Raw genomic sequence first — 14,219 nt, forward strand, 5'->3', positions numbered from 1 at the left:
GTAGAGGTCAGTGCGCCAAACTACTATTGCGACCGCCCCCGCCCACCCCCTCTTGTCCACTGGTTTGATGGTGAGGTTGGGGTTGGAGCGGAGGTCTGCATATTGTGAGGATGAGAGACTGAAGTGGGTTAGAGTAGTAGACAAGTTGAGCCATGGTAGCAGTTGGAGATGAAGAGATCAGGGGCAGGTAACAGACCAGCATGGGATGTCCAAATGGATGGAGTGTGTTGACAGGGGAGACAGGGCGCCAACTTGCAGAACGTTTCAGAGAACATCTCTGGGACTCACCAGTAAACAATCCCACATCCCCGCGGCTGAATGCTTCAACTCCCTCTCCCACTCCGCCAAGGACATGCAAGTCCTAGGCCTCCTCCATGGCCAGATTCTAGCCACCTGACGCCTGGAGGAGGAACGCATCATCTTCCGCCTTGGGACCCTCCAACTACATGGGATCAATGTCAATTTCACCAGTTTCCTCATCTCCCCTCCCTCCACCTTATCCCAGATCCAACCCTCCAAATTGGCTCCGCCCTCTTGAACTGTCTTACCTGTCCAACTTCCTTCCCACCTATCCGCTCCACCCTATCACCATCACCCCCACCTTCATCTACTTATTACATTCCCAGCGATGTTACCCCCAACCCCACCTCCTTCCCATTTATCTCTCAGCCTCCTTAGGACCCCTCCCACATTTCTGATGAAGAGTTTATGCTCAAAATGTCGACATTCCTGCTCCTCAGATGATGCCTGACTGGCTGTGCTTTTCCAGCACCACAATTTTTGACTCTGATCTCAAGCATCTGCAGTCTCACTTTCTCCTATGCATCTAGAATATCATGCTGTATCTGATTTTTCTGTTGTAAAAGATTCAAACTTGCACTGCATATGATTAACATGTCAGATATACAGAATCTAATGATTTCACACATCAGATATCAAATTCTAGCCAGCATTCTGCCCCTGAGTATCAAATTTGTCAACCAACCTGAGTCTTCATGATGTAATACTGAATACGTTGGATAGCTCACCTTAGAGGAAGAATCTAAATCATTCCCTATTGTCATAAATAACTTGATGTCCTTTTCAAGAACAGGACCAATATAGAACAGTGCTGTGATACAACACATTATTCACTGACCTCTTCTCAAGTATGTAAATACCAACAGCCATGGACTGCAGTTGTTCAAGAATGCAGTTCACTCGCACCTTCTCAAGGGCAACTAGGGAGGGACAATGAATGTTGGACAGCAGCTATGCCCATGTTGTATGAGTGAATAGATAAATTTAAAAAGTATGGATAAAGGTATAATAAAACAAAGCAAAGCAAAACAAAAATAAAGTGAACCAAATCAACTAGCAATAATTGATTGGGTTGCATATCAAATTCATGTGCAAAATTAAGTGATTATATTTGAAAGTTTAAAATATTCTCCAACACAAAGAAACACGTCCAGATCAAAACCAGGAGACAGATCCACTGCTTTTCAGCAGAGTTCTTTAGATGTTCAGGAAATTACACTGCAAAGATTAATATATAGCAAAGACACAAATCTAAAATATTTTTTATAACTTAGAACTCCTGAAATAACTCTTAGAATCAAACATTTCCTCAAAACTGGTTTTCCATAATGATCACAATTTTCATTAAACAAATGTATTATATTCATGAAGTAATTACCACAGCATTTTTACTGAAGCTAAGGAAAGACCAATTTCTACAACTAGTCTCTGATTAGTTTTTTAAAAAGTAATTTTTTTAGTAAAATGAGGGAGGAACGTTGAAACAGAAACCAGAACTTTACCAATGCCCTTTTTTTTGCTGCCAGTACTTTTTAGGTCTGAATTTCAAATGAGGTCAATAGTTAGATTACCATACATAAGTTTTGTTTTCAAACTGTCCTCTTCCCTCACCTGACCTAGTATATGAACTGAAATAATTAACTTTATGTATAAAGATTGAGATTTGCCACACAATAATTGTAGTGCATATTCTATATAGTTTTCAGGGACATTTCCATCAATTTCAAAACTAAAAGTACTTTTCAAACGCCGAAGTATTTGTGCACCATGGAAGAATGCAGCATATCCTAACAAACCCTTAAAAAGGGACAGAAGGCAGATTTTAACATACCACAATTATTTGGACATTATTGACACATTACCTGGACATTTGCAGGTGACTGGAAGGGCATAGTGCGAGGTACACTAGGAGGTGCCGAGATCCGCAATGTCTTGTGTCGTTTTAGCTTGTCACATAGCAGACTGTAAATTGCACCAAAATGATCATAGCCATCTGTCTTCAATGACTAGAAACAAAATTAAATTCACAGTCAAACTGATTTGTAAAGGTATTGGATTTTAAAACAATGAATTTGCCTAGGACACAGAACCGAGATCAATTTCTCAATAATATGCATTTCATTTACTGGTCTGGGTTTGCTCATCATGGCACTAATGATATCCAATTCTTTGCAAATGAGTTGTTAATAATCTTAGCATCATAAAATCAATGCTGGTGGATATAACAATTTTTAAAATAAAAATGATTATAAATGTAAATACAATAGAAGTAATTTGCACCACAAAAGGGCAGTAAGTATTCAACACATATGAATAAATGAAGACTATTGCAGTACCTGTAGTGTGCGTTCTCTTTCCAAACCCAACTCTGTCATGTACATGAGTACCTGCTCATTCAGTGGTTCTGTCTTGATTTCCACTTTGATTTGTTTAGATTCTGATATTAACTATGGAAAGCAAGATATGTAATTAGGTCTTCAACTCTGGAGCATTTTTCTGTACTTCAATATTAATAATGGAAACTAAACAAATTTAATTGGAGAAATTGTTGGAGAAACTCAGAATATCTGGCAGCATTTGTGGAGAGAGAAACAGAGTTGACGTTTAGAGTTCAATATAACACCTCTTTATCAAAGACCTGCTGAATTTCTCCAGCACTTTTGCATTTACTTCAGATCTCCAGTATTTGCAGTACTTTGCTTTCATCTTCTTATAAAAATAAAGTTGAATTAAATGGCAATGTCATCTGTAACATAAGATGCATAGCAATAATGACTACTTTCCATTGTATGCAATGCCAGTATGGAAAAGGAGGTGTCGATGAATCACTTCAATTAGATGGAAAATATGAATCGAATGGATTTTAGCTGATTCTCCCAATTTCACCGGAGGTTTCTATTCCAGAAGAAAGTATAAACTTGAATATTCCATAGCGCCTTTCAACCTTTGGGATGTCCCAAAATGCTTCATAGTCAATTAACTAGTTAGAAGTGCAATTGCTTTTGCTATGCAAGCAGCCAATTTACGGACATCAGAGGTGCACAAATAATGAAGTAAATGTCCAGCTGACTGAGCTTAAGGTCCAGGTTAGTTGTAGCATTCTCCTCTCTCAATTAGAAAACTTGGTGCAGAATCTTTAACTATTTTCAAGGCAGGGATTGATAGATTCTTGATTACCAAAGGAATGAAAAATGATTGGGGAAATGCAGGAATGTAAACTTGAGGTTATAATCCGATCAGACATGATCTTATTGAATGGCGGAGTGGCCTATTCTTGTTCATATTTGTATGTCTGTGTATTTAGCTCTGGAGATTTGAGTGTTCAGTCAAGGATCTTATTTCAATGCAGTACTGTATACAGGAGATGCTGTTTTTAAGATTAGCTGTTTAATTAGGTACTGTTTGACCTCTATTAAATGTAAGAGATCTTGCAGCATTTTGTCAAAGCACCCTAGTGTCCTGGTCAACTGTTATCACTAAACAAACACTAAAATATTTTCTCATTTTTCATTGGCATTGGTTGCAAATTGACTCCACAAACATTTTACTTTACTTCAAGTATTAGTGCTGAAATGTCCTGAGACCATGAAAGAAATGATTCAATTTATTTTCATTTGCTGCAGGTTGCATGGGTTGAAAGATAAATCCTGACTATGATATTGAGACACATTCCGTACTTTTTGACCTTTTACATTGATCTGAACAATAGATCAGATCTCAGCTTGATGTGTGAAGGACAATGCCGGATACAATACAACATTACGTCAGTACGGTTAGTATTTTAGGCTTTGCTTTTTTTTGCTATTTTGGCCAATCTGTAAAGCCCCAAAATGTATTTTAAAATGCCCACTAATGCAGTCTTACCTCAATTAAAAAGCACATAAAATCTTGACAGAGAAACTATATAGTTTTATGTGTGGTACTTCATGTTGGGGTAAAGAAATCTAACTAAATGTCATGTTTACTTGCTAGAAGAATGTCTCTTATACAATAACAACTGTGGTATTACCATTAAGAAAAATCCACATTCTGGCTCACAAAAACATAGAAAATAGGAGGAATAAGTCATTTTGTCTATCAAACCTATTCAGTATGATAATGATTGATTATCTATCTCAACGACATACTCCTGCTCACTCCCCATTATCCTTGACACCTTTAGTGACTAGGAATCTTTTTTTAAAATATATTCAACTTGATGTAATGGAGAATTCCACAGGTTTACCACACTAAGTGAAAAATTTCTACTCGTCTCAGTCCTAAATGGCCTAACTTGTATCCGCAATCTCCTTGTTCTAGGCACCCGAGACTGAAGAATATCAGTCATCAATCCAACCTGTCCTATCCTGTCAGAATCTCATACATTTCAGTGAGATCCTCTCTCAATCTTCTAAACTCCATTGAATACATGCTTAACTCGGGACAGACAATAAATACAGGCCAGTCAGTGATGCCCATGTCCTATGATTAAATATATATTCAATGCAAACACTCCTCTTACAACAATTCTGCCACCCCAGGAATCAGTTGGGTGAACTCCAAAATGATTCCTTGTCTTTTTAATTAGAGGATTTATAGACGAACAGATGTTTTGGATAGGAGAGAATTGAACATTAATCAATATTTAGTACTTTTGTGGCACTGAAACATTCTCACCCTATCAAATTCCGGATCAGGATCTCCTATCTTCATCCATTTATGTTTGCAGATCTGTTCCACAGATAAGCGTTTGCTTGGATCTAGCACAAGCATATGTCGAATCAAGTGCTCACATTCTGAAAGGAACAAGAGTAGTTAATAAACATGTCTACAGATATAGTATGAAGTTTCTTAGTTTGCGCGTCGGAATCCTTATTGTCAAAAACATACAGCATTATTCCTACTGTGTAGAACATGAACACAAAATAGTGTAAATTAACTTTTTGCATTCATTATAAACACATGTTTGGGACTGTTTAAGAGATGGGAGATGAATTTTTCAACCTATATCTATTTTTTGCAAGTCTGTTAGTGTAGGCTTGGATTGCTCTACAAAACATCCTATTATTGATAATCACTATTTTTTTAAAAAGTAAGAATTTAATTTGCATGTTATTAATCACATGACGGTCATACATTAAATTTTGCATAAGCATGTGAATCTTCAGTAATGTACTGCAGGACATTTGGTTTTTATGACTGCTTTGCAACAAAGCCACCTCTGTACTGCATTAGGCTGGACCCTGGTGCCATAGCTTGGGCTCACCAATCACCTGATCACAGCAAACAGTAGACTCACCTAATGTACAATATAGCAAAGTTAAGTACTTGGTATATGAGAAATACATTTACACTTGATAGTAAACATTTATATAGCATGCAGAGATTTGATGGAGAATCAGGGGTAATACCTGAGAATACATAGCAAATTGGTACATAATGACCAACACTTGAAATTAAGCTGCATATGTAAAGTCATAGAGACATACAGCACAGAAACCGGCCCTTGAGTCCAACTCGAACACGGCCGACCAGATATCCTAAACTGAACTACTTCCATTTGTCAGCATTTGGCTCATATCCCTCTAAACCCTTCATATTCATGTAGCCATCAAGATGCCTTTTAAATGACGTAATTATGAAAAGAAGGAAATTCAACCATAAGTAGCTGATTTATACTGGCATTGGTCTATTCAGAGTCAAAAAGCGTGGCGCTGGAAAAGCACAGCTGGTCAGGCAGCATCCAAACCGGAGAGTCAACATTTTGAGCACAGGCTCTTCATCATTCCTGACCGGCTGTGCTTTTCCAGCACCACACTTTTTGACTCTGATCCCCAGCACCTGAGTCCTCACTTCCTCCTAATTGGTCTATTCGGCGCAAGTCCACAAGAAAATAACGTCTACTCATTAAAGTGGCTTAGAGCTATATGGCTAACTCAGAGGCTAAGTTATACCACATTTCAAAATAAGTGTCACCTTACTATGAGTTTATATTACAGCCATATCATGATTTAATGGCTTGAGTTCATGATATACAAACATATGGGAGACTCAAAGAGGATTGATAAGTACAAAACAGTTGACGGTTGGCATTTGGGATCTCAACCAACACTTACTTGTCCTGCCTCCTGCAGAATTTCAGTTAGCTTTTCCTTAGTTAAAAGTCATACCTCAAGGCTGAAGTCTACTTGGGAAAACATTAGTAAAACTGCTTTTCTCTTGCTCTTGTACTAATTGATTTTCTAACCGTGAAAGCACATCAAATGTGATTCCCTATTTTTGAAATAATTCACTTGCAATACCATAGTGGGTTTGTGCACTGCCTTCTTACCTCCAGGATCGGTGTACAAATCCAGCCCAGAGTGACAGGATGAATATCCCCTCTCATTGTTAACTAGAAGGATCCTACGTGAAATGAGATTGGGCACTTTCAACCCAGCAATGAACAACTGGTCATAAGCACTCCTCATTAGATGCACTGTATATGCACACACCATAAGACGATAAGACATAGGAGCGGAGGTAAGGCCTTTCGGCCCATCGAGTCCACTCCACCATTCAATCATGGCTGATGGGCATTTCAACTCCACTTACCCGCATTCTCCCCGTAGCCCTTAATTCCTTGTGACATCAAGGATTTATCAATTTCTGCCTTGAAGACATTTAGCGTCCCAACCTCCACTGCACTCTGCGGCAATGAATTCCACAGGCCCACCACTCTCTGGCTGAAGAAATGTCTCCGCATTTCTGTTCTGAATTTACCCCCTCTAATTCTAAGGCTGTGTCCACGGGTCCTAGTCTCCTCGCCTAATGGAAACAATTTCCTAGCGTCCACCCTCTCCAAGCCATGTATTATCTTGTAAGTTTCTATTAGATCTCCCAATAATCTTCTAAACTCCAATGAATACAATCCCAGGATCCTCGGCCGTTCCTCATATGTTAGACCTACCATTTCAGGGATCATCCGTGTAAATCTCCGCTGGACACGCTCCAGTGCCAGTATGTCCTTCCTGAGGTGTGGGGACCAAAACTGGACACAGTACTCCAAATGGGGCCTAACCAGAGCTTTATAAAGTCTCAGTAGCACAACAGTGCTTTTATATTCCAACCCTCTGGAGATAATTGACAACATTGCATTCACTTTCTTAATCACGGACTCAACCTGCATGTTTACCTTTAGAGAATCCTCAACTAGCACTCCCAGATCACTCTGTACTTTGGCTTTACAAATTTTGTCACCATTTAGAAAGTAGTCCATGCTTGTATTCTTTTTTCCAAAGTGCAAGACCTCGCATTTGCTCACATTGAATTCCATCAGCCATTTCCTGGACCACTCTTCCAAACTGTCTAGATCCTTCTGCAGCCTCCCCACTTCCTCAGTACTACCTACCTGTCCACCTAACTTAGTATCATCGGCAAACTTCGCTAGAATGCCCCCAGTCCCTTCATCCAGATCATTAATATATAATGTGAACAGCTGCGGCCCCAACACTGAACCCTGCAGGACACCGCTTGTCACCGGCTGCCATTCCGAAAAAGAACCTTTTATCCCAACTCTCTGCCTTCTGTCAGACAGCCAATCCTCAATCCATACCAGTAGCTCACCTCGAACACCATGGGCTCTCACCTTGCTCAGCAGCCTCCCATGTGGCACTTTATCAAAGGCCTTTTGGAAGTCTAGGTAGACCACATCCACTGGGTTTCCCCGGTCTAACCTACTTGTCACCTCTTCAAAGAACTCCAACAGGTTTGTCAGGCACGACCTCCCCTTACTAAATCCATGTTGAGTTGTTCCAATCTGACCCTGCTCTTCCAAGAATTTAGAAACCTCATCCTTAATGATGGATTCTGGAATTTTACCAACAACCGAGGTTAGGTTAATTGGCCTATAATTTTCCATCTTTTGTCTTGATCCTTTCTTGAACAAGGGTGTTACAACAGCGATCTTCCAATCATCCGGGACTTTCCCTGACTCCAGTGACTTTTGAAAGATCTCAACCAACGCCTCCGCTATTTCCTCAGCCACCTCCCTCAGAACTCTAGGATGTAGCCCATCGGGGCCAGGAGATTTATCAATTTTAAGACCTTTTAGTTTTTCTAGCACTTTCTCTTTTGTAATGGCAACCATACTCAACTCAGCCCCCTGACTCCCTTTAATTGTTGGGATATTACTCCTGTCTTCCACTGTGAAGACTGACGCAAAGTACTTATTAAGTTCTCCTGCTATTCCCTTATCTCCCATCACTAGGCTTCTAGCATCAGTTTGAAGTGGTCCAATGTCTACTTTTGCCTGTCGTTTGTTTCTTTTACACACACACACACACACACACACACACACACACACACACACACACACACACACACACACACACACACACACACACACACAAGTCTGTCTGTGGTTCAACCTGTTCAACTTTGTTAAGAACTGCTTACAGTTTTTCGCAGTGTTCCTTCACAGAACCAGAAGTTTTCTACAGATTACCCATAATTCACAAACCAGGAGCCCCCCTCAGACCCATAGTCTGGAACACCCAACATACAGATTAGCCAAGGAGCTTCACCAAAGACTAAAACACTTAGTAGAATTCTCACACCACTTCATCCACTCCACCCAAGAATTCCTGAACACCATCAAAAACACTAAGATAGAAGAGGATGAAATAATGGTCTCCTTTGACGTAACAGCCTTGCTCACATCCACCAACATCAACCTGGCTAGTTGATTGAAGGACTTCACAGGATATAAAAAGTCCCACTAACTTCTGATTCATGTTGATAAACCTACACCACAGCAGATGCCTTAAACTGAATTCACTGTGGACCTACTGCGTTTGGAAGCAATAATTTACAAAGGATCATTCAGAGACGAAGAATATTATTGGCAACCAATCACTCCTGCATTTAAAATAATAATGGACATTAATACATACAAATGATATGAGGATACGATGCACCTATAAAATCTCAAAATGGCTTCTCATGGTTATTTGTAATTATTCTCCAAGTGATCTGAATTTAGTAAGTGGCACTTTGAGCTCAGGTCCCAATATCGAACCATTCACAAAAGTTACTCTTGTGACTAAGATCATGTCTATGTTACAGCGGTATCACTGCAACTGCCATTAATGTTGCTTGCTACACAATAGTTGTTTGCATTTGTCAGCTGCAACTGCATCTATGTGTAGGTATGTTACTGCTGAACATTGTCCACTTCACCTTCTCCTTCCTGACCTCTTCATTTATCTCTAACTCATCTTATTCTCAATGGGGTTGCCCTTTATTTCTTCACTAAGATGCTGCCTGGTGTGAGCAAATACACATTCAAATACATACTTCAAGAAGTGGGTTTATATTGGAACATTTTAGTTTCTAGGATGTTTTGATAGAGGTGTTTAAAATTGCAAAGAGATGTGACAGTAATATTCTGCTCTCAGCAACTGAGGAATCAAAAATGAGAGGATATAAATATAACATTAAATCTACAAGACTGAAGACAGAAAGCATAACAAATCTTTTTCTAAAATTAAAGCTTTGTGCAGTTTCACATTTGGTGCTGCAGAGACTGAAGAATAGATCAAACAGGTGATTGAAAGAACTATAAGAACAGGATAGCCATACTGGATTAGGACAAACTTTAAAACAGGCCTTTTGGCTTAATCAGTTTACAATATGGTTTCTATGTAATTTTATATTAATGGATACACAATTATTACCCATGAAGATAATGCAGCAGCAGGGGTGACATGGCAGACATATTAACACGCAGAATAAATGGTAAATACTGTGAAAGAACAAGACAGATGCTAAAGCTTCAGCTATGAATGAAGGTAAACTCTCAGTGAGGCACTGCACAGTATGGAATAAGTGCTAGCTACAATCTTCAATAATCAATAATCCGTGGAGAATAAGCTTGCAACTAATATTGAGACAGACAACAAGAGCTTCTTTAAATATATGAAAAGGAAGAGGGAGACCAAGTTAGCATAATGCTCTTCGAGAAGAAAAATGGGGAAATAATAATGTGGAACTGGAAAATTGTAGAAGAGATGAATAAATATTTCATATCAGTCTTTACAGTACAAAACACTAATAACATTTCAAAAAATATGAAATAATCAAGGGGCAAAGGAGGAGAGGAAATAAATGCAATAACTATCATTAGAGAAAAACTAATGGAGCTAAAGACTGACTGGTCACCTGGATATTAAAATAAGTAGCTATAGAGATAGTGGATGCAATGGCAGTACTCGTTTTTTTTTCAGAAAAAGTCAGAAGATTGGAAAACTGCCAATGTAACAGACTTATTTAAAAAGGGAAGGAGATAAAAGCAAGTAACTATACGTAAGTTTGCTCAATATCTGTTATTAGGAAAATGTCAAAAGTCTATTATATAAACAATGTTAGAGCAAAACATTTAGAAAAAAATATAAATCAAGCAGAGTCAGGATAGCTTCACAAGGGAAAATCACTACTAACATCCTTTGATGAGATAACGAGCAGGATAGATAAAGGGAAAACAGTAGATGGAATACATTTGGATTTACATAAGGCACTTGATAAGGTACCACACATTAGGCTACTCAGGATGCAACCTGTAACTAATGAAGTGCACCAAGGATTAATGCGGAGGCCACAATTATTTACCATATATATTAATGGCTTGGATGAGCAAAGTGAATAAACTACAAACAACTTTTCAAATTTTTTCACATTACACAAAAATAGGTGGGAAGGCAAGTGATGTGGATCACTCAATGTGTATGCAAAAGTATATAGGCAGGTTAAGTGAATGCACAAAACCTTGGCAGCTGTCATAATGTGATGTTATACATTTTGGCAGGAAGAACAGAGGAGCTGATTGTTACTCAAATGAAGAAAGACTGCAGAATGCCACACCACAGAGGATTTGGGAGTCCTCATCCATAAATCTCGAAAGGCTAGCATTCAAGTTCAATAGATATTGGGGAAGACAAATAGAATACTGGCCTTTATTTCAAAGGGATTGGAATATAGAAATAGTGAGGTCATGATAAAACTAAACAAGCACCAGTCAGATCACAGCTGAAATAATATGAATTGTTTTGGGCTCCTAATCTAAGAAATATATGCTGGCAGTCCAGAGAAGGCTCACTATGCTAATCCCAAACATTGAAAGATTATTTTACGAGGAGACATTGAGTCGTTTGGGCTTCAAATTATTGGAATTTAGAAGAATGAGAGACAACCTTATGAATCACAATATTCTTAAGGGATTTGACACAGTAGGAAAGGTTGTACTCCCTTTCTGCAAGTCTACAGCCAGAAGTTATAATCTCAGAATAAGGGTTCACCCATTTCAGGCAGAAATGGGGAAGAATTTATTTTTTTACAGGGTCGTGAGGTTTTGGAATTCTTTAACATAGAAAACCGAGGAGGTTGCAGTTAAGTATGCTCAAGGCTACAAGAGACACATTTTTAATCAACATGCAAATCAAGAGTTATTGGCAAAAGACAGGAAAATGGAGTTGAGGATTATTACTGAAGAAGGGCTCATGCCCGAAACGTCGATTCTCCTGCTCCTTGGACACTGCCTGACCTGCTGCGCTTTTCCAGCAATACATTTTCAGCATTGAGGATTATTACACCAACTTTAACTCACTGAATGGCAGAGCAGACTCAATGGGCTGAATGTCCTACTTTGTTGTTACATCTTATGGTCTTACATACAGGCAGTTTGCAGTCAAGCCAATTCTGAAGAAGTCATTCAATCTGAAATATTAACTTTGTTTTGCTCTGTTCAGATATTACAAGAATTGCTGAATTTTGACATCAGTTTCTGTTTTATTTTCAGATTTTCAGTAATCATGTTATTTTTAGTATATAGGTCAATGCTACACCAATGCCAACATCATATATTCGATCTCTGTTTAATGATACATGAATAAAATTACTGTTGCAAACTATTTCCTCAAGAAAGCAATGGGAGTTCAAAACAAAATCTGGAAATCGGTAGAAGAAAAATTGGCTGAAGGAAAGGATGCAGGAAGTACTTGTTGGGTTCGTGATGACAGGGTGATGAGAAGGTGGGAGCATGAAAGTGGTATAGAGAATCACAAAGCTGATCCTGGCATTACAGGACTGAGATTTGAGGAACGACTGAAAAAAATTGAGCTATTTAGTCTTTAAAGTGGACAATTCAAAAGAGAATGTTATGTCAGAAAGCAATATAGAAAACATCAATTTAAAACATTACAAATTATTGCCTCACAGTAGAAATGGAGGCAAAATTGCAAATTGGACATGTAAATTGACAAACTCATATTAGAAAGTTCAGAGTGATGGACACATGGAATAATGTTCAAGCTGGGGCAACGGAGGTAAAAAAAAGACTGGAATCATTTCAGAAATGGATAACTACTTTACAGGGAGCATAGTGGAGGAGGTATAGTAGATGTTTCCTGAATAAATGAGCTAACATGTGCCAAATGGCTTCTTTCAGCCATTGCTATTTGTGATGTCTGAACAAAGGTAGTTTTGTAAAGATCAAAAGAAAGCAGTCTGGAAACCAGCTGTACTGAAAAGGAAAAGCAACATGAAATACACATTTAGTCAAACTGCCAATAGACACCATAGTTGATAAAGTGCGGTGCTGTAAAAAGCACAGCAAGTGAGGGGGCAGCATCTGAGGAGCAAGAGAGTCTACGTTTCAGGCTTAACCCTTCATCAGGACTGGGAAGTGGGAAGGGGGCTGAGAAATAAATGAGATGGGGGGGCAGGGGGAAAAGTAGTTGGGATGGCAATAGGTGGATGAAGGTTGGAGGCGATTGTGATAGATTGGTGGGAAGTGTGACGCGGAGAGGTGGGAAGGCGGATGGACAAGTAGTTCAAGTCACAAGGGCGAAGCTGAGTCGGAAGGTTGGATCTGGGATGGGGTGGGGAGAGGGGAGATTTGGAAAATGGTGAATTCAGTGTTGAGGCCGTATGGTTGTAGGCTCCCAAAGTGGAAGATAAGGTGTTCCTCCTCCAATTTGTGGGTGGCCTTGTTTAGGTAGTGGAGGAGGCCCAGAATGACATGTCATGGAGGGATTGGGAACGAGTTGAAATGGACTGCAACAGGAAGGTGGGGTTGGTTGGTACATACAGGCCAGAGATGTTCCCTGAACCAGTATGTGAGTTTGCACTTGGTCTCTCTGATGTAAAGGAGACCACAGCAAGAGCAATGGATGCAGTAAATGAGGTTTGAGGATATGCAAGAAAATCTCTACTGGATTTGGAATGATCCACTGGGGCTTTGGATGGAGGTTGGGGGGGAGTGGGTTCAGGTTTTGCCTCTTAGTGAAAGGTGCCGGGTGTGGAGAGCGACTTGGTGGGGAGTGTGGAGCTAACAAGGGAACAGTCCCTACACAATACAGATCGGGGTGGGGAGGGAAATTTATCATTTTAGTGGTGAGTCTGACTGTAAGTGGTGAAATATCTCTGGTTCATTTTTTTGGCAATCAGGAAGGCTTCTGAAAAACAAGTCAATTTTGACCACTTTCCCACTCCACATATTTTTCAAATTGGAATACAAGAATAACACTAACAAAAACATCAATTGCAAAATACAAGCCAATGACTGGCAATGAAAACATGCCTGCTCTGATCCACTTGTTTAGTGCAAACTGTAAGGCTGTACAGCAAGCCAGCATTGAATCCAAACCCAAGACTAATGCAAATTTGTTGTTTTGCAAACATAGAAGTATGTCAGTGTGGGACAGTGCAAGAAGAAAGCAGAAAGGCAAATTATATTCATCAAACAATTTGGAAGTACATACCATATTCTGTTGCATTCTATTCAGAAAATAATTAATAAAGATAGTAAGGTGTGCTTGAAAACTCAATTCAATCAACATCAAAATTCACAAAAGGCTCCATGTTTTCTACTTAAAACTTTATTTATAATATAATTGCAGCATGGA

The 14,219-nt window shown here is 39.2% G+C and overlaps 1 protein-coding gene across 7 annotated transcripts in view; it reads right to left on the reverse strand.

Moving 5' to 3' along the window:
* sik3 (SIK family kinase 3) overlaps positions 1-14,219 on the reverse strand; it is a 305,700-nt gene that overhangs the window by 49,136 nt on the left and 242,345 nt on the right. For all 7 annotated transcript variants that reach the window (XM_043676612.2, XM_043676614.2, XM_043676611.2 and 4 more), the window contains 3 exons: positions 4,957-5,075; positions 2,637-2,747; positions 2,163-2,306 (listed from right to left, as the gene is read on the reverse strand). In XM_043676612.2, the coding sequence (XP_043532547.1) occupies positions 2,163-2,306; positions 2,637-2,747; positions 4,957-5,075 (374 nt within the window). The remainder of the gene's footprint in view (positions 1-2,162; positions 2,307-2,636; positions 2,748-4,956; positions 5,076-14,219) is intronic.

This window comes from Chiloscyllium plagiosum, unplaced genomic scaffold (genome assembly GCF_037043375.1).
Source record: "Chiloscyllium plagiosum isolate Xiang-an unplaced genomic scaffold, Cpla_swu_hap1 HiC_scaffold_29, whole genome shotgun sequence".
Lineage (NCBI taxonomy): Eukaryota > Metazoa > Chordata > Chondrichthyes > Orectolobiformes > Hemiscylliidae > Chiloscyllium > Chiloscyllium plagiosum.